The sequence below is a fragment of the Lampetra planeri genome, chromosome 6, assembly GCF_965212315.1.
Source record: "Lampetra planeri chromosome 6, kcLamPlan1.2.h2, whole genome shotgun sequence".
In the NCBI taxonomy this organism is placed as follows: domain Eukaryota; kingdom Metazoa; phylum Chordata; class Hyperoartia; order Petromyzontiformes; family Petromyzontidae; genus Lampetra; species Lampetra planeri.
In genome coordinates this window covers 15,302,420-15,329,835 of record NC_136112.1, presented here as the reverse complement: position 1 = coordinate 15,329,835, position 27,416 = coordinate 15,302,420, and the positions used below count along the sequence as shown (strand labels likewise).

At 56.1% G+C, this 27,416-nt stretch overlaps 1 protein-coding gene across 1 annotated transcript; it reads right to left on the bottom strand.

The window, feature by feature from the left end:
• Positions 1-4,501: 4,501 nt before the first annotated feature.
• Positions 4,502-27,416, bottom strand: GTF2B (general transcription factor IIB; the record flags this gene model as incomplete). The annotated part of the gene is given in 6 exon segments (XM_078595673.1): positions 4,502-4,811; positions 22,460-22,589; positions 23,575-23,726; positions 25,453-25,582; positions 26,194-26,340; positions 27,284-27,416. Coding segments are annotated over 6 exon segments (826 nt in total), but the record flags the coding sequence as incomplete, so codon positions are not given.

The window sequence follows — 27,416 nt, the reverse complement described above, 5'->3', positions numbered from 1 at the left end:
TGAATGAGCAGAGTGGATTGTGCGACAGGATAATGAAGCAATACGGCGGCGTAATTCAGTTTCACACGACGACGATTGCAGTCGTGAGGACCGGGCCCCATTCAGTTCATCGAGTTCCTTTGGTTGCGAGTAGCAGATCCGTTCTCAAAACGTTGGTACAACCTCAAGGTTAGCCATCTCGGGTGGCAGCACCGCCAAGTTAAATATTGGGTCTGCGCCCATGGGCCGACCAGTGAAAGAGAAGGGAAAGCAGTAATACTGGGGCGTCCAACCTTTGAATAATTTCCCCTTGGAACACGGGTTTGGTTTTGGTGCTGTGGGTGAACCCTTGAGTCCGTGGGTAGGGGGGGGGGGAATTTCTGTAAGTTGGCAGCAGTCGCTTAAAACAAGAATTCCTAATGCCATCACATTTAGATCTTCAAACGCTTTTTTCCCCCCACCTAACGTCGCTGTGAATGTTTAGAAATAAATTTGGGCTGCTGTGAATTTCCACGTGATAAGCCACTTCTTCTTTGAGCTATCATTTGTGGCAAGGTCGCTTCTGAAAAAGATCTACACACCGTCAGTGGGCCTGACCTGGTAAAATAAAATTTCATTCGTTTTTAATCCGCTTTAGTTAAATCCACGTTCAGCACCTGAGATCCTTTATTCTGGCATGCGTCACTTATTTTTGTACCGTGCACACGCGCACAATTAGACCCCGCCATAGGAACGTGGAATTTCCACCGCAGAGCTCACTGGCACCAATTACGGCGGGCTGCGACAAGAACGCCGAGTAAAGGATCGGAACGGGGCGAAGTGTGCTTGGCAGAGCCCGTGGCGCTGTTGGTCAGCAGCTGGCAGGAAGCCCACCCAGTTGGTGAACCTCAGGGCACCACCTGAGCGTGTGGGACAATGAATGTGACTCGGTGCGAGATGATGCAGGGAATCGTTTCGGGTACCTGGGCGTGTCCGTGCATCGTCGCACCGCAGATTTCCCAGGGGCCGTGATGCCCAAAGCAGTAACGCATCTCGTCAGGGGGAGGGGACAGGATAAATGTGGAATAATTTGTGCTCCGTTATGCAATTGGTGACTTGTTCAATTCAACCTTAACTTAACCCTAACCCCAGCCCTAACAACCATAAATCTTACCGCAATCCTAACACTTAGCCTTAACAAAACTCTTCAAGGCTCATTACCCTTAACCCCATCTCTGGCAAGCCGCCTCAGTTAAACCAAAACCACACTCCCCCCCCGCCCAGCCACATCAATATTCGTGAACATTGTTCCAACATGGCCCTAGCCCCACGCTCACTACAGCCATAGCGCAGGGCCCCCCCCCCGACGCCTCCAAACTAAACCAGAAGTATGACAATCGACGGCGTGACTTCGCAGCGCAAGGTCCCCCAAATTGCGGGGCCCGGGGAGGTCGTCCCGATCCGCCGTACCCCAGGGACGGCTCTGGCCATAGCCCCAATCCTGGTGGAAAAACCATTACCAAGGCCACCGAAAACCCAATCCGCTGACCATCGCCACAATTATGAACTTGGCCACAATTATGACCTTGGTAGGGGGGGGGCGACGTAACGTAAAATCCACCGCTACAGACAGAGAGTTGACCATGGGTGGGGGGCCAAAGGGCCAAGAGTGGCTAGCTTTGTCCCTAGCTGAGGGGGGGGGGGGAAGTGGAATGACGACATCTTCAACTCATGCCATGCATTACACGCGGGTAACTCGCACGTGACACCAGGGGGAACCACGCCGCACTAAGCCCAGTTGCCACTAATCAATTGCCATATACGCGAAGCTCCGAGAAGAAAGCCGGCTTCTGCTTGTGTTCACGAGTCGGGAAGGGTCGCGGTGGCTACAGGGCCGCGGGAGATTCGTGAATGTTACGCTCGGGGCGACGCAAAGTTCCGAGGGCAACGCGGGAACCGGAGGTTTGTTCATCCATCAGCGCCGCCGCCACCGCCACCTGGGCAGCTTTCGGCTTCACAGCTTTCAGCTCTGCACGTTGCAGTGGGAGCGACGCGCAAAGGCAATTTGCAAACCGGTTTCATCCCAATTGGGGGATCATCGGTACAGCTCCAATACCTCACGATAATAATTTAAACTTGCAACGCGCCGCGCAGTTATTCGCTCGCTCTCGACGAGCGAGAGATGGAATGACTTGGAAGGCGCGCGAGGAGGGATCGCAGGCAAGCGGAAAAGCCAAGCGACAGGCGGTGCTACCCACAATTGCCCATGCTCTGCAGTTCTCTGCATATGAAGACTTCCCTACAAGCTCGGCACGGCACGCACAAACAAGCGTGGGGTGGCACTCATCCCGATTGGCAGTGGTGGAAACTCCACAAATCAATCGCGGGGGCCGATCCATCCATCGGGTGACGACTGACGACTTCCCACCAAACGGTCTCCGATTTATAAACCGCGACGGGGAATCGAACTTTGAACTTTCAGATTGGACGGCAAGTGCCGTCGCAGCGTCACCGTCCCTGCAACTGTCGGGCTGCGTGGGCGGTGCACGCCCTTTAGAGGTGGGCTTGGTGGATCTCTCGGGAGATCAGTACGTGCCGGGACGCTCCAAACACGCAGTGGGTACGAGATGCCGGATTAGATGGCAGTGTGGCGGCGAGTGGGCTAGTGGACGAGTGGGTAAGTGGGCGAGTGGGTAAGTGGGCGAGTGGGTAAGTGGGCGAGTGGGCGAGTGGGTAAGTGGGCGAGCGGGTAAGTGGCCGAGTGGGCTAGTGGGCGAGTGGGTAAGTGGGCGAGTGGGTAAGTGGGCGAGTGGGTAAGTGGGCGAGTGGGTAAGTGGCCGAGTGGGCTAGTGGGCGAGTGGGTAAGTGGGCGAGTGGGTAAGTGGGCGAGCGGGTAAGTGGGCGAGTGGGCTAGTGGGCGAGTGGGTAAGTGGGCGAGTGGGTAAGTGGGCGAGTGGGCTAGTGGGCGAGTGGGCTAGTGGGCGAGTGGGTAAGTGGGCGAGCGGCATTGGGCGAATGGGTAAGTGGGCGAGTGGGTAAGTGGGCGAGCGGGCTAGTGGGTGAGTGGGTAAGTGGGCGAGTTGGTAAGTGGGCGAGTGGGCTAGTGGGCGAGTGGGTAAGTGGGCGAGTGGGTAAGTGGGCGAGTGGGCGAGTGGGTAAGTGGGCGAGTGGGTAAGTGGGCGAGTGGGCTAGTGGGTAAGTGGGCGAGCGGGCTAGTGGGTAAGTGGGCGAGTGGGCTAGTGGGCGAGTGGACAAGTGGGCGAGTGGGTAAGTGGGCGAGTGGGTAAGTGGGCGAGCGGGCTAGTGGGTGAGTGGGTAAGTGGGCGAGTGGGCTAGTGGGCGAGTGGGTAAGTGGGCGAGCGGGTAAGTGGGCGAGCGGGCGAGTGGCCGTCCTGTCCGTGCGAGTCCAGGTGCGGCGAGGCCCTCACCTGCCGCCGTGGCTCCCCCCTCCCACAAAACCCAAAATGGCCAAACACTCCCAAGCAGGACGACTCCAGAGAAACTCGTGAAGCAGCAGCAGCGGCAGCAGCAGCAGCAAGGCTTTACTGGCTAAAACAAAGGACGTGACTCTCATTAGCACGTATAAACAAGCATTGGCACAGCCTCAACATCGGCAGCATCTCTCCTCTTCCTCGCGTGACCATTCACGTTGTGCGTTGGTCTCGCACTCGGCACGACGGCGTCCGAGTGTTTACTGCTCCAGCAACAACAACAACGCCGCCGCCGCCGCCGCGGGTCGGCGGGTGGCGCCGGGAGACCGCCGGCTGAGCGGCCGCTGCCGGCGGCGCTGGCCCCGAACCGCGCCGGTTCGTTTGTTCGTTTGTGCGGCAGTCGCTGCTACGCTTCCTCGCTCGCTCACTCGCGACAGTGAGGTTACCGCACGAGCGATTGACACGAGACCCCACCCACCCACCCCACCGAACCCTCCCGCCCGGCCAAGCCGCGGAGACGACGCGCCGTTGAGCGGACGCTGCTGCCCCTGCGGCACGACGGGAGGCGCTTTTGCCGAAAATACAAAATGAGTAAAGGACCCCAGAGTTCGTAAAAATGATGGCTGCCTTGAAGCCACTTTTAGACTCAGGCCCCTCCCCGCAAACCTCGCTGCCGAAATAATTACAAAAAAAAAACACCAGTCCTCGTCAGCGCCGGCGGCGTCTCGCGGCAATTAAATTAACACAAATCGTTCCTTCAGCCGCAAGCGCCCACACCCCGTCCGTCCCAGCGAGTCAGTGCAGAGTGCAGGCTCCGACTGCACTCTGCTCCTCTGATACTTCATGTCTCCCGTTCCTTTCTGTGTCCAGTCTATGTCCTGTCATCCGTCCCGTCTCCCATCCCGTCTCCCCCTTCTCTCCCATCCCGAGTCTCTCGTCCCGTCTCATCTCCCGTCTCCCGTCCCATCTCCCATCCCGTCTCCCCCTTCTCTCCCATCCCGAGTCTCCAGTCCCCTTCTCCCGTCTCCCGTCTCATCTCCCGTCCCATCTCATCCCCCGTCCCGTCCGGCGTCTGCAGTCCCGTTCCACATCCAGCGGAATCTTCTCACAACTTCTGCCGCTCGCAGTTTTAATGAGCCGATCTGCACACGCACGCCCGCACGCACCCGTTACCGCGTCGCAAACGAATTTCCGAGCGCCGCGCGTGCGTGCGCGTGTCGGGGTCCCGAGGAAGGTGCCGACGGGTGCAGGTGCGTTGTCGGCGTGCGCAGCCGCTCCCGCGTGCCCATCACAGCTGGGGGAGTTTCTCCACGGGGGTGTCGAACTTGAAGTCCTGTGGGAAGAGCTGCGACGCCTTGGGGTAGATGAGCCGGTACGACTGGCGGATCGTCACGTCCGCCACGCCGGCGATGTCGCCGATCTCTACACGCGAGCACAAGCGCACGCACGCACCCCGCTCAGCCTTCCGCTTGACACCAAGCGACGACGTCGCCGCGGCGAATGTGCCAGGCTAGGTGCACGTCGACCTATACGTGCACGCCACAGCCAGTGCCGCATCGCAAACGTATTTCAGAACACCGCATTCGTGATTAAACGTGTGTTCACACACACACGTGCATACGAACCATGAACACGCACACACAAACACACACTGAACATACATTTATGCACACGTACACTTGTGTTGAGGCAGAGCGGGGACACTCACACGCGCGCACACACACACACGCACACATGCACGTGCCAAGATCCCCGGACTGCGCCGAGCGTCGCCTCGCAAACGCGAGTCCTCACTCTCCGCCGCGGCACACATTTCGCCGTTTGGCAATCGTCGGACGCGTGCGAAGCGCAATTGGTTTTGGCTAAATGTGCCGCGTACAATACGGTCGACGGTAACACACAACAACGACAAAGATCCCCCGTATAGCCTTCACAGACTGTTGGGGCAAGTGCTGTGAGGACCTCTGAAGGCCGGCACGGCACACGAGGGGGAAAGTGGCCAGCACCACGCCCGACCGCCTTTGTCTCCCCAGTGGCGATGTTTTTACACTCCGCACCAGGCACTCATTTGAGGCCGAGTCGACCTAGGGGAGGCCCAGAAGCGGTTCAGATAATCGTCACCGGTGTTGGCCGTGAGAGGGAATCGAATTCGGGTTGCCGGGTTCCCAGAGCAACGCGCTAACCGCTGCACTACCGCTCCCCACACGTGAACACGCACATGCACGTACACGCACGCACGCACGCACGCACGTACACCGTTGCGAGTGCGCCCATCACCCCCCCCCACCCCCCTCCCTTCCTGGGCGCTCCGCGTGACGATGAGTCGCGAGACGCTCCCGCTTCACCGCTTCCTCCCACCCCCCACCAACCACGTGACGGACGTCGCCTGAAATAGCCGCACCTCCCCGGGCTGATTAACAATCGCGTCTCCCCCCAAGGTGAAACGGAGCCGCCGGCGCAAACCGGTCGACCGTGCCGGCGCAGCGGCAGCTGCAGCCCATCCGGCGACGCGCGGTGCGGCGCGCGCTGGCGGTGCCGGCAGCAGCAGCGGCAGCAGCAGCGGCGGCAGCAGCGGCGGCGGCAGCGGCGGCAGCAGCAGCAGCGGCGGCAGCGGTGCCGCCCGTGCGGTGCTGTGGGGGACGAGCGCCCCCGGGACGACGGATCCGTGCGCTCTGTCCCGGGATCCGTGCGAGGAGAAGGCGGCGAGGAGCGAGTTGCAGTCGGGGCAGCATTGCCGCAACATCGGCGAGTTGATCGTGTCCGAGTCGATAAATTACAAAATCGGGTTCACGCTCGCAGTTTGTGCCTCGTGCCCGAATTGTGTTTTGCTCTTTAGAGATTACTTTCCCCGCAACTGCGTACCGATTGCGCCGTGAGTGTCGCGTCAGGAGGCAAAGCGAGCAATCCCATCTCTCGCAGAGCAGTGCACCCCTCTAGTGGAAGCAGATATCACAGAGCCACCCACCAAGGTGTATGTATGTACGTAGCCAACCGTGCTAATCGGAGGTGTGGGGGAGGGAAGGACGACCAACTCAACATAAAGAGCAGTTTTGAAGTTTTCAATTCAGATTTTAAAGTGCATCGCTCCAGTGGCTTCCTAATATCGGAAAAGCGCGTTCCAGACTGCCGCAAAAGCGCATCTGAAAGCGCTCGATGCGGTGACCCGTCTTCGTTCCATGGTCAGCCCCTAAATAAAGCGACCTCTGGCCCACTGCGTAAGGGGCGGCACTCCCCCCGCCTCGCGCTCTGACCCAGCGAGCGAAATCCGTGCCGCCCGCGGCTGGAAATTCAGCCAGACTGAGTGCACGACTAACATTTTACGAGCTACAGACGAACATTTTACGAGCTACAGTTTTGTCCGCACAGTCATCGGTGACAAAACCGAGGCCATCAACTCGCAACCCAGTTTAAATCACAGCATCATCTCAGTGGCTCCGACTCAGCGCCCTGTCTGAACTCTGCCACCACCCTCCACGCTAAAGACGTCTTGACGAACGTTGGGGCGCATCGCTCGCGCCCCTCTCTGGGCTGACAGGGCGGTGGGAGGGGTGTGGGGGGGCAATGCCGACGCATCTCTCGGGAAGCTGCCCCCCTGCAACCTCACTAAGCAACCTCTCAGACGGACTCGACACTTTCGTTAAAAATGCCGTGGCTCCTTAAAGGAAATGTGTGCAGTGAGTGACGTTTCAGGCAATGGCCCTTCTTAAGAGCACGCAATCGCAGCGTTGTTGACGCATCTTGACATTGCTTACATTCCACACACCACTGCCCGCTTTCCAGGAGCATCACCAAGTAATTGATCGATGCCCTCAAATCGCTACGATTCAGGGTTGCCCTTGAATGTAAGAATCGACGTCTGTCTGTTCTTGCCACGTGGATCCTCTCGGACGCGTTGACGACGCAGCACCAAGGTGGCGAGATGTTAAATAACCCGCCTTGCGTGCAAGAGGTCGTGGGTTCAATTGCAATCCCAACAACTGCTGTATATTTGGAGTTGGCGTGTCGCTCTCCCCGTGGTAGCATGGATTTTTCTCCGGCTTTTCTCTCCACATTTAGAATCGCCATGCGTATTTGGCTGCTATACATTTCCATGAGGTAAACCACTTCGTTGAGATGTCAATTGTGGCCAGATCACTTCTGAGAAAGAGCTGCATTACTCAGTGGGCCTTACCTGGTCCAATAAAAACAATAGTTTATACACACTCATTTACGTGAAAGCGATGCTCGCACGCGCACTGTCCGACGCACGCATTGGAAGCGCAAGAGTCGGTGTGCACCGGTGAATTGACGCGTGGCAACGCGACGCCTCACGGCTCCGGGGTAACGGTTGCCGGCACCGCGCCGCCCCCGACTCCATCCCTCGGAGACACGGGAAGCCGTCGGGCGCCGTCTCGCCCCAGCGGAGCGGCCTTAGCTACCGCCACAGATTGACTACCACAGAGGGTGACTACCACAGTGGGTGACTACCAGTGGGTGAGTGACTACCACAGTGGGTGAGTGGCTACCACAGTGGGTGAGTGACTACCACAGTGGGTGAGTGACTACCACAGTCGGTGAGTGACTACCACAGTGGGTGAGTGGCTACCACAGTGGGTGAGTGGCTACCACAGTGGGTGAGCAACTACCACAGTGGGTGAGCGACTACCACAGTGGGTGAGCGACTACCACAGTGGGTGAGTGACTACCACGGTGGGTGAGTGACTACCACAGTGGGTGAGTGACTACCACAGTGGGTGAGTGACTACCACAGTGGGTGAGTGACTACCACAGTGGGTGAGTGGCTACCACAGTGGGTGAGTGGCTACCACAGTGGGTGAGTGACTACCACAGTGGGTGAGTGACTACCACAGTGGGTGAGTGGCTACCACAGTGGGTGAGTAACTACCACAGTGGGTGAGTGGCTACCACAGTGGGTGAGTAACTACCACAGTGGGTGAGTGGCTACCACAGTGGGTGAGTGACTACCACAGTGGGTGAGTGACTACCACAGTGGGTGAGTGACTACCACAGTGGGTGAGTGACTACCACAGTGGGTGAGTGACTACCACAGTGGGTGAGTGACTACCACAGTGGGTGAGTGACTACCACAGTGGGTGAGTAACTACCACAGTGGGTGAGTGACTACCACAGTGGGTGAGTGACTACCACAGTGGGTGAGTAACTACCACAGTGGGTGAGTGACTACCACAGTGGGTGAGTGACTACCACAGTGGGTGAGTGACTACCACAGTGGGTGAGTGACTACCACAGTGGGTGAGTGACTACCACAGTGGGTGAGTGACTACCACAGTGGGTGAGTGACTACCACAGTGGGTGAGTAACTACCACAGTGGGTGAGTAACTACCACAGTGGGTGAGTAACTACCACAGTGGGTGAGTGGCTACCACAGTGGGTGAGTAACTACCACAGTGGGTGAGTGGCTACCACAGTGGGTGAGCAACTACCACAGTGGGTGAGTGGCTACCACAGTGGGTGAGCAACTACCACAGTGGGTGAGTGGCTACCACAGTGGGTGAGTAACTACCACAGTGGGTGAGTGGCTACCACAGTGGGTGAGTGGCTACCACAGTGGGTGAGTGACTACCACAGTGGGTGAGTAACTACCACAGTGGGTGAGTGGCTACCACAGTGGGTGAGTGACTACCACAGTGGGTGAGTAACTACCACAGTGGGTGAGCAACTACCACAGTGGGTAACTACCACAGTGGGTGAGTGGCTACCACAGTGGGTGAGTGACTACCACAGTGGGTGAGTGGCTACCACAGTGGGTGAGTAACTACCACAGTGGGTGAGCAACTACCACAGTGGGTGAGTGGCTACCACAGTGGGTGAGTGACTACCACAGTGGGTGAGTGGCTACCACAGTGGGTGAGCAACTACCACAGTGGGTGAGTAACTACCACAGTGGGTGAGCAACTACCACAGTGGGTGAGTGGCTACCACAGTGGGTGAGTAACTACCACAGTGGGTGAGTGACTACCACAGTGGGTGAGTGACTACCACAGTGGGTGAGCAACTACCACAGTGGGTGAGTGGCTACCACAGTGGGTGAGTAACTACCACAGTGGGTGAGTGACTACCACAGTGGGTGAGTGGCTACCACAGTGAGTGAGTAACTACCACAGTGGGTGAGTGACTACCACAGTGGGTGAGTGACTACCACAGTGGGTGAGTAACTACCACAGTGGGTGAGCAACTACCACAGTGGGTGAGTGACTACCACAGTGGGTGAGTAACTACCACAGTGGGTGAGCAACTACCACAGTGGGTAACTACCACAGTGGGTGAGTGGCTACCACAGTGGGTGAGTGACTACCACAGTGGGTGAGTGGCTACCACAGTGGGTGAGTAACTACCACAGTGGGTGAGCAACTACCACAGTGGGTGAGTGGCTACCACAGTGGGTGAGTGACTACCACAGTGGGTGAGTGGCTACCACAGTGGGTGAGCAACTACCACAGTGGGTGAGTAACTACCACAGTGGGTGAGCAACTACCACAGTGGGTGAGTGGCTACCACAGTGGGTGAGTAACTACCACAGTGGGTGAGTGACTACCACAGTGGGTGAGTGACTACCACAGTGGGTGAGCAACTACCACAGTGGGTGAGTGGCTACCACAGTGGGTGAGTAACTACCACAGTGGGTGAGTGACTACCACAGTGGGTGAGTGGCTACCACAGTGAGTGAGTAACTACCACAGTGGGTGAGTGACTACCACAGTGGGTGAGTGACTACCACAGTGGGTGAGTAACTACCACAGTGGGTGAGCAACTACCACAGTGGGTGAGTGGCTACCACAGTGGGTGAGTGGCTACCACAGTGGGTGAGTGACTACCACAGTGGGTGAGTAACTACCACAGTGGGTGAGTAACTACCACAGTGGGTGAGTGACTACCACAGTGGGTGAGTGACTACCACAGTGGGTGAGTAACTACCACAGTGGGTGAGCAACTACCACAGTGGGTGAGCAACTACCACAGTGGGTGAGTGGCTACCACAGTGGGTGAGTGACTACCACAGTGGGTGAGTGACTACCACAGTGGGTGAGCAACTACCACAGTGGGTGAGCAACTACCACAGTGGGTGAGTGACTACCACAGTGGGTGAGTAACTACCACAGTGGGTGAGTGACTACCACAGTGGGTGAGTAACTACCAGAGTGGGTGAGCAACTACTACAGTGGGCGAGCAACTACCACAGTGGGTGAGTGGCTACCACAGTGGGTGAGTGACTACCACAGTGGGTGAGTGACTACCACAGTGGGTGAGCAACTACCACAGTGGGTGAGCAACTACCACAGTGGGTGAGTGACTACCACAGTGGGTGAGCAACTACCACAGTGGGTGAGTGACTACCACAGTGGGTGAGTAACTACCACAGTGGGTGAGCAACTACCACAGTGGGTGAGTAACTACCAGAGTGGGTGAGCAACTACCACAGTGGGTGAGCAACTACCACAGTGGGTGAGTGGCTACCACAGTGGGTGAGCAACTACCACAGTGGGTGAGTGACTACCACAGTGGGTGAGTAACTACCACAGTGGGTGAGCAACTACCACAGTGGGTGAGTGACTACCACAGTGGGTGAGTAACTACCACAGTGGGTGAGTAACTACCACAGTGGGTGAGTGACTACCACAGTGGGTGAGTGACTACCACAGTGGGTGAGTAACTACCACAGTGGGTGAGTGACTACCACAGTGGGTGAGTGACTACCACAGTGGGTGAGTGACTACCACAGTGGGTGAGTGACTACCACAGTGGGTGAGTGACTACCACAGTGGGTGAGTGACTACCACAGTGGGTGAGTGACTACCACAGTGGGTGAGTAACTACCACAGTGGGTGAGTGACTACCACAGTGGGTGAGTGACTACCACAGTGGGTGAGTGACTACCACAGTGGGTGAGTGACTACCACAGTGGGTGAGTGACTACCACAGTGGGTGAGTGACTACAACAGTGGGTGAGTGACTACCACAGTGGGTGAGTGACTACCACAGTGGGTGAGTAACTACCACAGTGGGTGAGTAACTACCACAGTGGGTGAGTAACTACCACAGTGGGTGAGTGACTACCACAGTGGGTGAGTAACTACCACAGTGGGTGAGTGACTACCACAGTGGGTGAGTGGCTACCACAGTGGGTGAGTGACTACCATAGTGGGTGAGTAACTACCACAGTGGGTGAGTGACTACCACAGTGGGTGAGTGACTACCACAGTGGGTGAGTGGCTACCACAGTGGGTGAGTGACTACCACAGTGGGTGAGTAACTACCACAGTGGGTGAGTGACTACCACAGTGGGTGAGTAACTACCACAGTGGGTGAGTGACTACCACAGTGGGTGAGTGACTACCACAGTGGGTGAGTGACTACAACAGTGGGTGAGTGACTACCACAGTGGGTGAGCAACTACCACAGTGGGTGAGCAACTACCACAGTGGGTGAGTAACTACCACAGTGGGTGAGTGACTACCACAGTGGGTGAGTAACTACCACAGTGGGTGAGTGACTACCACAGTGGGTGAGTGACTACCACAGTGGGTGAGTGGCTACCACAGTGGGTGAGTGACTACCACAGTGGGTGAGTGACTACCACAGTGGGTGAGCAACTACCACAGTGGGTGAGCAACTACCACAGTGGGTGAGCAACTACCACAGTGGGTGAGTAACTACCACAGTGGGTGAGTGACTACCACAGTGGGTGAGTAACTACCACAGTGGGTGAGTGACTACCACAGTGGGTGAGTGACTACCACAGTGGGTGAGTGACTACCACAGTGGGTGAGTGACTACAACAGTGGGTGAGTGACTACCACAGTGGGTGAGTGACTACCACAGTGGGTGAGTAACTACCACAGTGGGTGAGTGACTACCACAGTGGGTGAGTGACTACCACAGTGGGTGAGTGACTACCACAGTGGGTGAGTGGCTACCACAGTGGGTGAGTGACTACCACAGTGGGTGAGTGGCTACCACAGTGGGTGAGTAACTACCACAGTGGGTGAGTGACTACCACAGTGGGTGAGTGACTACCACAGTGGGTGAGTGGCTACCACAGTGGGTGAGTGGCTACCACAGTGGGTGAGTAGCTACCACAGTGGGTGAGTGACTACCACAGTGGGTGAGTAACTACCACAGTGGGTGAGTAGCTACCACAGTGGGTGAGTAACTACCACAGTGGGTGAGTGACTACCACAGTGGGTGAGTGACTACCACAGTGGGTGAGTGACTACCACAGTGGGTGAGTAACTACCACAGTGGGTGAGTGACTACCACAGTGGGTGAGTGACTACCACAGTGGGTGAGTGACTACCACAGTGGGTGAGTGACTACCACAGTGGGTGAGTGACTACCACAGTGGGTGAGTGACTACCACAGTGGGTGAGTGACTACCACAGTGGGTGAGTGCCTACCACAGTGGGTGAGTAACTACCACAGTGGGTGAGTGACTACCACAGTGGGTGAGTAACTACCACAGTGGGTGAGTGACTACCACAGTGGGTGAGTGACTACCACAGTGGGTGAGTAACTACCACAGTGGGTGAGTGACTACCACAGTGGGTGAGTGACTACCACAGTGGGTGAGTAACTACCACAGTGGGTGAGTGACTACCACAGTGGGTGAGTGACTACCACAGTGGGTGAGTGACTACCACAGTGGGTGAGTGACTACCACAGTGGGTGAGTGGCTACCACAATGGGTGAGTGACTACCACAGTGGGTGAGTAACTACCACAGTGGGTGAGTAACTACCACAGTGGGTGAGTAACTACCACAGTGGGTGAGTGACTACCACAGTGGGTGAGTGACTACCACAGTGGGTGAGTGACTACAACAGTGGGTGAGTGACTACCACAGTGGGTGAGCAACTACCACAGTGGGTGAGCAACTACCACAGTGGGTGAGTAACTACCACAGTGGGTGAGTGACTACCACAGTGGGTGAGTAACTACCACAGTGGGTGAGTGACTACCACAGTGGGTGAGTGACTACCACAGTGGGTGAGTGGCTACCACAGTGGGTGAGTGACTACCACAGTGGGTGAGCGACTACCACAGTGGGTGAGCAACTACCACAGTGGGTGAGCAACTACCACAGTGGGTGAGCAACTACCACAGTGGGTGAGTAACTACCACAGTGGGTGAGTGACTACCACAGTGGGTGAGTAACTACCACAGTGGGTGAGTGACTACCACAGTGGGTGAGTGACTACCACAGTGGGTGAGTGACTACCACAGTGGGTGAGTGACTACCACAGTGGGTGAGTGACTACAACAGTGGGTGAGTGACTACCACAGTGGGTGAGTGACTACCACAGTGGGTGAGTAACTACCACAGTGGGTGAGTGACTACCACAGTGGGTGAGTGACTACCACAGTGGGTGAGTGACTACCACAGTGGGTGAGTGGCTACCACAGTGGGTGAGTGACTACCACAGTGGGTGAGTGGCTACCACAGTGGGTGAGTAACTACCACAGTGGGTGAGTGACTACCACAGTGGGTGAGTGACTACCACAGTGGGTGAGTGGCTACCACAGTGGGTGAGTGGCTACCACAGTGGGTGAGTAGCTACCACAGTGGGTGAGTGACTACCACAGTGGGTGAGTGACTACCACAGTGGGTGAGTAGCTACCACAGTGGGTGAGTGACTACCACAGTGGGTGAGTGACTACCACAGTGGGTGAGTGACTACCACAGTGGGTGAGTGACTACCACAGTGGGTGAGTAACTACCACAGTGGGTGAGTAACTACCACAGTGGGTGAGTGACTACCACAGTGGGTGAGTGACTACCACAGTGGGTGAGTGACTACCACAGTGGGTGAGTGACTACCACAGTGGGTGAGTAACTACCACAGTGGGTGAGTGACTACCACAGTGGGTGAGTGACTACCACAGTGGGTGAGTGACTACCACAGTGGGTGAGTGCCTACCACAGTGGGTGAGTAACTACCACAGTGGGTGAGTGACTACCACAGTGGGTGAGTAACTACCACAGTGGGTGAGTGACTACCACAGTGGGTGAGTGACTACCACAGTGGGTGAGTAACTACCACAGTGGGTGAGTGACTACCACAGTGGGTGAGTGACTACCACAGTGGGTGAGTAACTACCACAGTGGGTGAGTGACTACCACAGTGGGTGAGTGACTACCACAGTGGGTGAGTGACTACCACAGTGGGTGAGTGACTACCACAGTGGGTGAGTGACTACCACAGTGGGTGAGTAACTACCACAGTGGGTGAGTGACTACCACAGTGGGTGAGTAACTACCACAGTGGGTGAGTGACTACCACAGTGGGTGAGTAACTACCACAGTGGGTGAGTGGCTACCACAGTGGGTGAGTGGCTACCACAGTGGGTGAGTGACTACCACAGTGGGTGAGTGACTACCACAGTGGGTGAGTGACTACCACAGTGGGTGAGTGACTACCACAGTGGGTGAGTGACTACCACAGTGGGTGAGTAACTACCACAGTGGGTGAGTGACTACCACAGTGGGTGAGTGACTACCACAGTGGGTGAGTAACTACCACAGTGGGTGAGTGACTACCACAGTGGGTGAGTAACTACCACAGTGGGTGAGTGACTACCACAGTGGGTGAGTGACTACCACAGTGGGTGAGTAACTACCACAGTGGGTGAGTGACTACCACAGTGGGTGAGTGACTACTACAGTGGGTGAGTGACTACCACAGTGGGTGAGTGCCTACCACAGTGGGTGAGTAACTACCACAGTGGGTGAGTGACTACCACAGTGGGTGAGTAACTACCACAGTGGGTGAGTGACTACCACAGTGGGTGAGTGACTACCACAGTGGGTGAGTAACAACCACAGTGGGTGAGTGACTACCACAGTGGGTGAGTGACTACCACAGTGGGTGAGTAACTACCACAGTGGGTGAGTGACTACCACAGTGGGTGAGTGACTACCACAGTGGGTGAGTGACTACCACAGTGGGTGAGTAACTACCACAGTGGGTGAGTGACTACCACAGTGGGTGAGTGACTACCACAGTGGGTGAGTGACTACCACAGTGGGTGAGTAACTACCACAGTGGGTGAGTGACTACCACAGTGGGTGAGTGGCTACCACAGTGGGTGAGTGGCTACCACAGTGGGTGAATGACTACCACAGTGGGTGAGTGGCTACCACAGTGGGTGAGTGACTACCACAGTGGGTGAGTGACTACCACAGTGGGTGAGTGGCTACCACAGTGGGTGAGTGGCTACCACAGTGGGTGAGTGGCTACCACAGTGGGTGAGTAACTACCACAGTGGGTGAGTGACTACCACAGTGGGTGAGTGACTACCAGAGTGGGTGAGTGACTACCACAGTGGGTGAGTGACTACCACAGTGGGTGAGTGACTACCACAGTGGGTGAGTGACTACCACAGTGGGTGAGTAACTACCACAGTGGGTGAGTGGCTACCACAGTGGGTGAGTGGCTACCACAGTGGGTGAGTGGCTACCACAGTGGGTGAGTGGCTACCACAGTGGGTGAGTGACTACCACAGTGGGTGAGTAACTACCACAGTGGGTGAGTGACTACCACAGTGGGTGAGTGACTACCACAGTGGGTGAGTGACTACCACAGTGGGTGAGTGCCTACCACAGTGGGTGAGTAACTACCACAGTGGGTGAGTGACTACCACAGTGGGTGAGTAACTACCACAGTGGGTGAGTGACTACCACAGTGGATGAGTGACTACCACAGTGGGTGAGTAACTACCACAGTGGGTGAGTGACTACCACAGTGGGTGAGTGACTACCACAGTGGGTGAGTAACTACCACAGTGGGTGAGTGACTACCACAGTGGGTGAGTGACTACCACAGTGGGTGAGTGACTACCACAGTGGGTGAGTGACTACCACAGTGGGTGAGTGACTACCACAGTGGGTGAGTAACTACCACAGTGGGTGAGTGACTACCACAGTGGGTGAGTAACTACCACAGTGGGTGAGTGACTACCACAGTGGGTGAGTAACTACCACAGTGGGTGAGTGGCTACCACAGTGGGTGAGTGGCTACCACAGTGGGTGAGTGACTACCACAGTGGGTGAGTGACTACCACAGTGGGTGAGTGACTACCACAGTGGGTGAGTGACTACCACAGTGGGTGAGTGACTACCACAGTGGGTGAGTAACTACCACAGTGGGTGAGTGACTACCACAGTGGGTGAGTGACTACCACAGTGGGTGAGTAACTACCACAGTGGGTGAGTGACTACCACAGTGGGTGAGTAACTACCACAGTGGGTGAGTGACTACCACAGTGGGTGAGTGACTACCACAGTGGGTGAGTAACTACCACAGTGGGTGAGTGACTACCACAGTGGGTGAGTGACTACCACAGTGGGTGAGTGACTACCACAGTGGGTGAGTGCCTACCACAGTGGGTGAGTAACTACCACAGTGGGTGAGTGACTACCACAGTGGGTGAGTAACTACCACAGTGGGTGAGTGACTACCACAGTGGGTGAGTGACTACCACAGTGGGTGAGTAACAACCACAGTGGGTGAGTGACTACCACAGTGGGTGAGTGACTACCACAGTGGGTGAGTAACTACCACAGTGGGTGAGTGACTACCACAGTGGGTGAGTGACTACCACAGTGGGTGAGTGACTACCACAGTGGGTGAGTAACTACCACAGTGGGTGAGTGACTACCACAGTGGGTGAGTGACTACCACAGTGGGTGAGTGACTACCACAGTGGGTGAGTAACTACCACAGTGGGTGAGTGACTACCACAGTGGGTGAGTGGCTACCACAGTGGGTGAGTGGCTACCACAGTGGGTGAATGACTACCACAGTGGGTGAGTGGCTACCACAGTGGGTGAGTGACTACCACAGTGGGTGAGTGACTACCACAGTGGGTGAGTGGCTACCACAGTGGGTGAGTGGCTACCACAGTGGGTGAGTGGCTACCACAGTGGGTGAGTAACTACCACAGTGGGTGAGTGACTACCACAGTGGGTGAGTGACTACCAGAGTGGGTGAGTGACTACCACAGTGGGTGAGTGACTACCACAGTGGGTGAGTGACTACCACAGTGGGTGAGTGACTACCACAGTGGGTGAGTAACTACCACAGTGGGTGAGTGGCTACCACAGTGGGTGAGTGGCTACCACAGTGGGTGAGTGGCTACCACAGTGGGTGAGTGGCTACCACAGTGGGTGAGTAACTACTACAGTGGGTGAGTGGCTACCACAGTGGGTGAGTGGCTACCACAGTGGGTGAGTAACTACCACAGTGGGTGAGTGGCTACCACAGTGGGTGAGTAACTACCACAGTGGGTGAGTGACTACCACAGTGGGTGAGTGGCTACCACAGTGGGTGAGTGACTACCACAGTGGGTGAGTGGCTACCACAGTGGGTGAGTAACTACCACAGTGGGTGAGTGGCTACCACAGTGGGTGAGTAACTACCACAGTGGGTGAGTGACTACCACAGTGGGTGAGTGGCTACCACAGTGGGTGAGTGGCTACCACAGTGGGTGAGTGACTACCACAGTGGGTGAGTGACTACCAGTGGGTGAGTGACTACCACAGTGGGTGAGTGACTACCACAGTGGGTGAGTGACTACCACAGTGGGTGAGTGACTACCACAGTGGGTGAGTGGCTACCACAGTGGGTGAGTGACTACCACAGTGGGTGAGTGGCTACCACAGTGGGTGAGTAACTACCACAGTGGGTGAGTAACTACCACAGTGGGTGAGTAACTACCACAGTGGGTGAGTGGCTACCACAGTGGGTGAGTGACTACCACAGTGGGTGAGTGGCTACCACAGTGGGTGAGTGACTACCACAGTGGGTGAGTGGCTACCACAGTGGGTGAGTAACTACCACAGTGGGTGAGTGGCTACCACAGTGGGTGAGTAACTACCACAGTGGGTGAGTGGCTACCACAGTGGGTGAGTGACTACCACAGTGGGTGAGTGGCTACCACAGTGGGTGAGTAACTACCACAGTGGGTGAGTGACTACCACAGTGGGTGAGTGACTACCACAGTGGGTGAGTGACTACCACAGTGGGTGAGTAACTACCACAGTGGGTGAGTGACTACCACAGTGGGTGAGTGGCTACCACAGTGGGTGAGTGGCTACCACAGTGGGTGAGTGGCTACCACAGTGGGTGAGTAACTACCACAGTGGGTGAGTGGCTACCACAGTGGGTGAGTGGCTACCACAGTGGGTGAGTGGCTACCACAGTGGGTGAGTGGCTACCACAGTGGGTGAGTGGCTACCACAGTGGGTGAGTGACTACCACAATGGGTGAGTGGCTACCACAGTGGGTGAGTGGCTACCACAGTGGGTGAGTGGCTACCACAGTGGGTGAGTGGCTACCACAGTGGGTGCGTGACTACCACAGTGGGTGAGTGGCTACCACAGTGGGTGAGTGGCTACCACAGTGGGTGAGTGGCTACCACAGTGGGTGAGTGGCTACCACAGTGGGTGAGTGACTACAACAGTGGGTGAGTAACTACCACAGTGGGTGAGTGACTACCACAGTGGGTGAGTGACTACCACAGTGGGTGAGTGACTACCACAGTGGGTGAGTGACTACCAGTGGGTGAGTAACTACCACAGTGGGTGAGTGACTGCCACAGTGGGTGAGTAACTACCACAGTGGGTGAGTGACTACCACAGTGGGTGAGTAACTACCACAGTGGGTGAGTGACTACCACAGTGGGTGAGTGGCTACCACAGTGGGTGAGTGACTACCACAGTGGGTGAGTGACTACCACAGTGGGTGAGTAACTACCACAGTGGGTGAGTGACTACCACAATGGGTGAGTGACTACCACAGTGGGTGAGTAACTACCACAGTGGGTGAGTGGCTACCACAGTGGGTGAGTGACTACCACAGTGGGTGAGTGACTACCACAGTGGGTGAGTGACTACCACAGTGGGTGAGTGACTACCACAGTGGGTGAGTGACTACCACAGTGGGTGAGTAACTACCACAGTGGCTGAGTGACTACCACAGTGGGTGAGTGACTACCACAGTGGGTGAGTGACTACCACAGTGGGTGAGTGACTACCACAGTGGGTGAGTGGCTACCACAGTGGGTGAGTAACTACCACAGTGGGTGAGTGACTACCACAGTGGGTGAGTGACTACCACAGTGGGTGAGTAACTACCACAGTGGGTGAGTGACTACCACAGTGGGTGAGTGACTACCACAGTGGGTGAGTGACTACCACAGTGGGTGAGTGACTACCACAGTGGGTGAGTGGCTACCACAGTGGGTGAGTGACTACCACAGTGGGTGAGTGGCTACCACAGTGGGTGAGTGGCTACCACAGAGGGTGAGTGACTACCACAGTGGGTGAGTGGCTACCAGAGGGTGAGTGGCTACCACAGTGGGTGTGTGGCTACCACAGAGGGTGAGTGACTACCACAGTGGGTGAGTGACTACCACAGAGGGTGAGTGACTACCACAGAGGGTGAGTGACTACCACAGAGGGTGAGTGACTACCACAGTGGGTGAGTGACTACCACAGAGGGTGAGTGACTACCACAGTGGGTGAGTGACTACCACAGTGGGTGAGTGGCTACCACAGTGGGTGAGTGGCTACCACAGAGGGTGAGTGACTACCACAGTGGGTGAGTGGCTACCACAGAGGGTGAGTGGCTACCACAGTGGGTGTGTGGCTACCACAGAGGGTGAGTGACTACCACAGAGGGTGAGTGACTACCACAGAGGGTGAGTGCCTACCACAGTGGGTGAGTGGCTACCACAGTGGGTGAGTGACTACCACAGTGGGTGAGTAACTACCACAGTGGGTGAGTGACTACCACAGTGGGTGAGTGACTACCACAGTGGGTGAGTGACTACGACAGAGGGTGAGCGAATACCACGGTGGGCGCTCCTCAACTGGGTCTTGCGATAGCGGCCGCGCCGCTGCGGGTGGCACGTTCACACGAAGGCTGCTTGACGCCAATCGGGCTCCACAGCAGTTTCTGACTGAACGTCCGAGAGTCGCTCATGGGAGGGGGGTAACCTAGCAAGGGCAGCCACCCGGCTTTGTGGAGCTTCAGTGCACAGTGGTGGGTTTCTCCTCTAACACCCCGTAGGTTTTCTCTGGGATCTCCACCCTCAGGTGCGGCGGTGGCGGCGGCGTTGACGGCACACGCCCATAACCCAGCACTGCGGGGGGAGAGGTGAAGTGTGACCAATGAACCGCGATGGATACAGCGTGGGCGCCACGGTGGAGAGACGTTGACTCCCTCGCCTGGTGTACAGGAGGTTGTTGGTTCGATACCCGACTCCGCCACCTGCTGTATATTTGGAGTTTGCGTGTCTCTCTCTCCCCGTCGTCGCGTGGATTTGTCTCCGGGTCCTCTGGTTTTTCCCTCCACATTTTAGAATCAACATCACGCGTTAGAGTATTCAGCTGCAATACATTCTCCACGCGATAAGCCGTCGAGCTCTCATTTGTGATTGCAGGTCGCTTCCGAAAAAGAGCTACGTAGCTCAGTGGGCCTTGCCTGGTCAAATAAACAATAGTTCAGTTTTATTATTGTTACGTATTGATTATTATTTCAAGTTGATTTTGTGTAACGAAGCCAAGAGACCAGGATGAGTCTCATGTGCAAGAGTGACCTGGGACGCCCGTCCGCCGGCAGGGGGCGGATGATTGCCGCTGCGCGTGTGTGACCCCAATTGAGCGATTTGCGGTGTCGTTTCTCGAATGTGGACCATGATGCTGGCAAGTAATGGCCTGCTCTTGTGAATGGCGTTGCGGGTTCTCTATTGACGTTCGCTGCGAAGGAGACGGCGTGTAAATCTTGACTTAAAGCTCTCGTGACTGCAGGAATTCATATTCTTTGGGTCTTTCGGTAAAGTCACGTAGATGGGTTCAAAGAAAGTAACAAAAAAAACTACGACGTTTCGATCGCAACACAAGCTTGCGACGTGATCGAAACGCCGTAGTTTTGTGTTTGTTATTTTCTTTGAAACCCATCTACGTGGCTTTACCGAAAGACCCAAAGAGACGGCGTGTGTTTTGAAGGAATAACCAGGGCGGCTGCTGGATTCGAACCACGAATCAAGCGACAAACGTTCCACCGCTGGCGCCACGTCACCGCTAGCGCCATGTCACCGCGCTACTTTCTGCGTGTAAAAGGTTTCCATCACCACCCTGCAACTTCTCCGCAGCATCTAGGCGAGGGAGTCGGCAACCAAAAATAACAAGGGGAACCATTTTTGTTGAATTCGGTGTAAAAAAAAACCTTTCAAGAGCCGCAACGCACGTAAATACGAGATGGTGAGCTCTTCATAAATAACGTCACAAAGCAGACCCTTAAAGAGCCGCATGCTACTACAAAGCTGCAGGTTGCTGACTCCTGCCCATGGTAAACTGGACTGCCATGGTAAAATGGACTGCCATGGTAAACTAAAATGGTAAACTGGACTGCCATGGTTAACTGGACTCCAATGATAAACTCAATTCCCATGGTAAACTGGATTCCCATGGTAAATTGGACTCCCATGGTAAACTGGACTCCCATAGTTAACTGGACTCCCATGGTCAGGGGTCAGCGAAAAAGAAAAATTAACGTTCTAAGAGCCGCAACGCATTTAAATGCGAGATGGTGGTGAGCCCTTAACAAGTAACGTCACGACGCAGCCCTCAACAAGCCGAGCGCGGCTCTGGAGCTGCGAGTAGCCGACCCCTGGCCTAGACTGATAAACAACAATGATTGACTTTCGAATCCACAAAAGTCAAGTTCTGTATGTGCTCGTGACTTTGGAACGGGACATTGTGAACCAACGACCGGAGGTGACCGACTGCCGCGGGAGGCTGAGCGACCAGACCGTCACATGCGGCCGGAACGAGACGGGTCGTGGGAACGGAGGAGCGTGCGGCGTGATGAGTGGGGGGGATGGGGGGGGCAGAGAGAGGGTGGCGGCGTGATGAGTGGGGGGGATGGGGGAGGTAGAGAGAGGGTGGCGGCGTGATGAGTGGGGGGGTTGGAGGGGGTAGAGGGAGGGTGGCGGCGTGATGAGTGGGGGGGGATGGAGGGGGTAGAGGGAGCGTGGCGGCGTGCTACCTTTTTGCGTGCGCTTGTCGGCAGACGCCTGCGAGGCCATGTAGATGGCGGCGGCGGCCACGGAGATCGGGCTGCGCCCGGGAACCAGGTCCAGCTCCACGGCGCGGCGCGCAATGTGCGTGGCCGCAGCCTGGACGCACGGTGCACACACGGTACACGCACGGTACACACACACGCACATTGTACACACATGTACGGTACACACACGGTACACACACACGCACATTGTACACACACGAACGGTACACGCACGGTACACACACACGCACATTGTACACACATGCACATGGTACACGCACGCACACACACACGGTACACACACGCACATTGTACACACACACATGGTACACGCACGCACACACACACGGTACACGCAAATTGTACACACGGTACATGCACGTACGCGCACACACACGGTACGTGCGGACACAGTACATGCACGGAACATGTGTACACACACGGTACATGCTCACACACGGTACATGCTCACACACGGTATGCTCACACACGGTACATGCTCACACACGGTATGCTCACACACGGTACATGTGCAGACATGCACAGACCCCCCGGGCAAATGGCCAGCACCACACCCGGTCGCCTTTGTCACCCGAATTGTGATATTTACATCTTGCACCAGGTACTCAATTGAGGCCGAGTCGACCTAGGGGAGGCCCAGTATTGGTTCAGATAATTGTCACTTGTGTTGTTAGCCGCGAGTGGGAATGGAGCTCAGGTCCCCGGGTTCGTAGCGCAGCGCACCAACCGCTGCACCAGCGCTCCCCACACACACAAAGATTCCCCGTATAGCCTCAACCGACTGTTGAGGCAAGTGCTGTTAGCGAGCACCAATGAAGGCCAGACTGGCACACGAGGGGGCAGGTGGCCAACACCACGTCCAGCCGCCTTTGTCTCCCCCGTGGCGATGTTTACACACCGCACCAGGTACTCATTTGAGTGAAACTCGGGGACGCCTAGGACCGGTTCGTATAATCGTCACGAGTGTTGGCCGTGAGCGGGAATCAAACTCGTGTCGCCAGGTTCGTAGTTCACCGCAGCGCTAACAGCTACACTACCGCTCCCCAACCTCAACTGACACGCACACGGGGACAAACCTGGACAGCCTTGGGGAGACCGAGGTTGGAGCAGAACCTGGACATGAAGTCCCCGGTGGTGATGAGGTCCACGCTGGTCTCCAGCGCCTTCAGGATGAGCTTGAAGCAGCGGCCGATCTCCTTCTTGGAGATGCGCGACACGGCGCAGATCTCTGCAATGCGCGACGGCGGTGACACGCAGCGGCGATCAGCAGCAGCACCGGGTGCGCGAAACAACGGTCCCGATTGTGGACGCTGCACGAGGGGGAGGGGAGACCCCCAACTATGGGGGTAGCAGAGGGTAGCAGCGGCGGCTGCACATCGGATTCCTGCGGTCTAAAGGAATATTCTGATTCTGATATGTGCATTCAACAATTATCATTTCCAGCAGGCACTCGACCACTCTCATTCACAGAGAGTGTTAGAGCGGCTTAGGTGGAGGGGAGTTGGCCGAGGTGAGAGGGGAGGGGTAGGCAGGGTGGTGGGGTCTCACAGACGACGAGGGAAACCCAACCCGGCGTCTCGTGACGACGTCGGTTAGATCGCACGAGGCTCGCCAGGCTCATTGCAGGACGCACGCACCTGTGGCTCCGTGATAGCTATGGCACGGCTAGGGCTGTGTAAGCCATGATAGCTATGGCACGGCTGGGGCTGTGTAAGCCATGATAGCTATGGTACGGCTGGGGCTGTGTAAGCCATGATAGCTATGGCACGGCTGGGGCTGTGTAAGCCATGATAGCTATGGCACGGCTGGGGCTGTGTAAGCCATGATAGCTATGGCACGGCTGGGGCTGTGTAAGCCATGATAGCTATGGTACGGCTGGGGCTGTGTAAGCCATGATAGCTATGGTACGGCTGGGGCTGTGTAAGCCATGATAGCTATGGTACGGCTAGGGCTGTGTAAGCCATGATAGCTATGGCACGGCTAGGGCTGTGTAAGCCATGATAGCTATGGTACGGCTGGGGCTGTGTAAGCCATGATAGCTATGGCACGGCTAGGGCTGTGTAAGCCATGATAGCTATGGCACGGCTGGGGCTGTGTAAGCCATGATAGCTATGGCATGGCTGGGGCTGTGTAAGCCATGATAGCTATGGCACGGCTGGGGCTGTGTAAGCCATGATAGCTGTGGCACGGCTGGGGCTGTGTAAGCCATGATAGCTGTGGCACGGCTGGGGCTGTGTAAGGCAGTGGGGGAGGAAAAGAGGCCTCAGGGCGGAACCAGCAGGGAAAGGGTCTGTACGGTTTGGACATGGGCAGGGTCTTGGTGCGTGCGTGTGTGCATGTCAGGCTCACAACAACGAGCGGAGCGCCGGGTGGCTAAAGCACAGCAAGTTGGCACAGTCATCTCCGTCATCTCAGTCAGTCGACCTGTGGGCACCTGCTGGGTCTGCCCCGTGACCTCCTGCTAGTGGGCGTTCGACACTTCACGTGGCCTCAAGGTGCACATGGCCTGGCATGAGCGTCGTGGTGACATCACCGCCACTTAGTGGCGAATGGCGGTTGTTGTTGTTGTTGCTGTCAGGCGTGTGGGTGTTGGCCACCCACCCCCTCGTGTGCCGTGCCAGCCTTCAAAGTTGCTCGCTAACAGCACTTGCTCCAACAGTCTGTTTAGGCCAGGGGTCAGCAAACCTACGGCTCCGGAGCCGCATGCGGCTCTTTACGGGCTGCCTCTTGACGATATGTACGTATGTACAGTATGTACTCAGATGCATTGCGGCTCTTGAAATACTGAATTTTGTACCGAATTGGAAAGAAATGGCTCTTCTTGTTATTTTGGTTGCCGACCCCTGGTTTAGGCTAAAAGAAGGATCTCTGTCTTTGTTGGTGCGTGCGTGTGCGTGCGTGTGCGTGCGTGTGCATGCGTGTGTGTGCGCGTGTGCGCGTGTGACGGTGATTACCCTTGAAGGTCCTCGGGACACCCTCTTGCCGGCAGGCGATGTAGAGGCAGGCCGAGGCGATGGCGTCGTTGCTGCGGCCCTTGAGGGACTTCTGCTCATACACTTGCTTGAACAAGTTGTTTGTGCGGTCCTGGCGGGGGGCGCGCGCACGCCGTGAGCAGCGTGCAGCACTCGAGCACGGAGCAACGTTCCGCACTGAAGCGTGCGCATACACACGCGTTGCATACACGCGTACACACATGCGCATACGCAGACAAAGATCCCCCGTGTAGCCTGATCAAACTGTTGGGGCAAGCGCTGTTTGCAAGCATCTATGATGGCCGGAATGGTACACGATGGGGTGGGTGTCCAGAACCACGTCCGGCAACCTCTATCTCCCCAATGCTGAAGTTTTATACATAGCACCAGGGACTAATTTTAGGCTGGGTTGACCCAGGGGAGGACCAGCACTGGTTCAAATAATGACCACTGATTTTATCCATGGCTGTCAATAGAACTCGGGTTGCCCGCATCATATTGTAGTGCGATAGCCACTACACTTCCACTACCCCACACACACAAAAAAAACAAAGATCCCCCGTATAGCTTTAAGAGAATTTAAGGCCAGCGCGCGCACACAGACAAGCAAAAAGATAAATATCCCCCGTTAGCCTTAAAAGAGTGTTGGGGTGAGTGCACGCGCACACACGTGGCACAGGGTCACACGCGTGTGTGTGTGTGTGTGCAAGCGCGAGCGCTCACCACGATGTTCCTGGGCAGGTTGATGCGGTCGGACATTGTGTTGATCTCACGGAAGGCCGTGAGCATGGCCCTGTCGGAGGAGCTGAGACTGCGGCGGTTCTGGTACTTGGCGTTGCCAAACTCGTCGAAACTCGCCGCCCCCGTGCCCTAAGAGGGCAACACGGAAAAACGCCGGCGTGGCCAAGAGGAGCCAAGGTGATTTTGTTTAAACAGGTGAAGTCTTATCATCAGCGAGCGTGAAGCCGGGTCACCAAATTGACAAAAGACAAATAATGTACAGCAACGATGCAAAAAGGCAGAAGGGTACACGTCACTACCACTCGCACGGGCGTGAAGAGCTCACCAGAAGGGCACGCGTCACTCGTACGACAAATGGTGGGAGGTGCGTGCGCCAAGAATATTAAGGAAATTAAATGAATTCACTCACTCATCATCATGGGAATCCAGCAGGTTCAGCAGTATCCACTGCTGTTCTTACACCCACCGTGACACCATGCATGGTGTTCTAGAACCTAATGACGTCTGCAGAAATGGTGAATGTAAATATACCCAACGTACACGCGGGCACGCGCACACGTGTACGACTCGGCACGGCGAGCATCCATCCCGAGGATCGCCCACGCTCCGCCACCCTTGGGATGAAAACGGATCGCCGATCGTGCAGAAATTAGCCAATCAAAAAAAAGGGAGCGTTTCACACGACGCTTATGTACTAACCAATGGGATTACTCGATCTACGGATCCCATACCAATGTATCGGACGCAGTGATTAACCCTCGCCGAATCGATACTCCAACAAGGCCGTCGGATCGACTATGAGCAGAATCGATCGATGCGACAGGCACCTCGATTAATTATCCACAAGACCGTATATGGGCAGAGACATTAACCCTATGGACAACGCTACGCTGACACTTTCACATACTGGGGCCGATCGCCCATCTCGTCGGGCCTTCCATTTGACTGCATCAGAATATTTATTTATACTGGAGGAGGAATCCTATGAGCTATAAAAGCTCTTTTTCACAGAGTCCAGTGAGGGGCACGTGGTCAGAGCGTTGCACCGCGCCCCCCGGGGCCACGTCGTCACCTTGCTGATGAGCGTGGTGAGGTCGCTGCCGTTGAGCAGGGGGTTCTGCGCGTCGCCCACACGCGACGGGTCCTTCGAGTTGGTGTCGTTGCTGAAGGTCCTCCACTCCGAGCCGACGTCCACCACGCGGTCG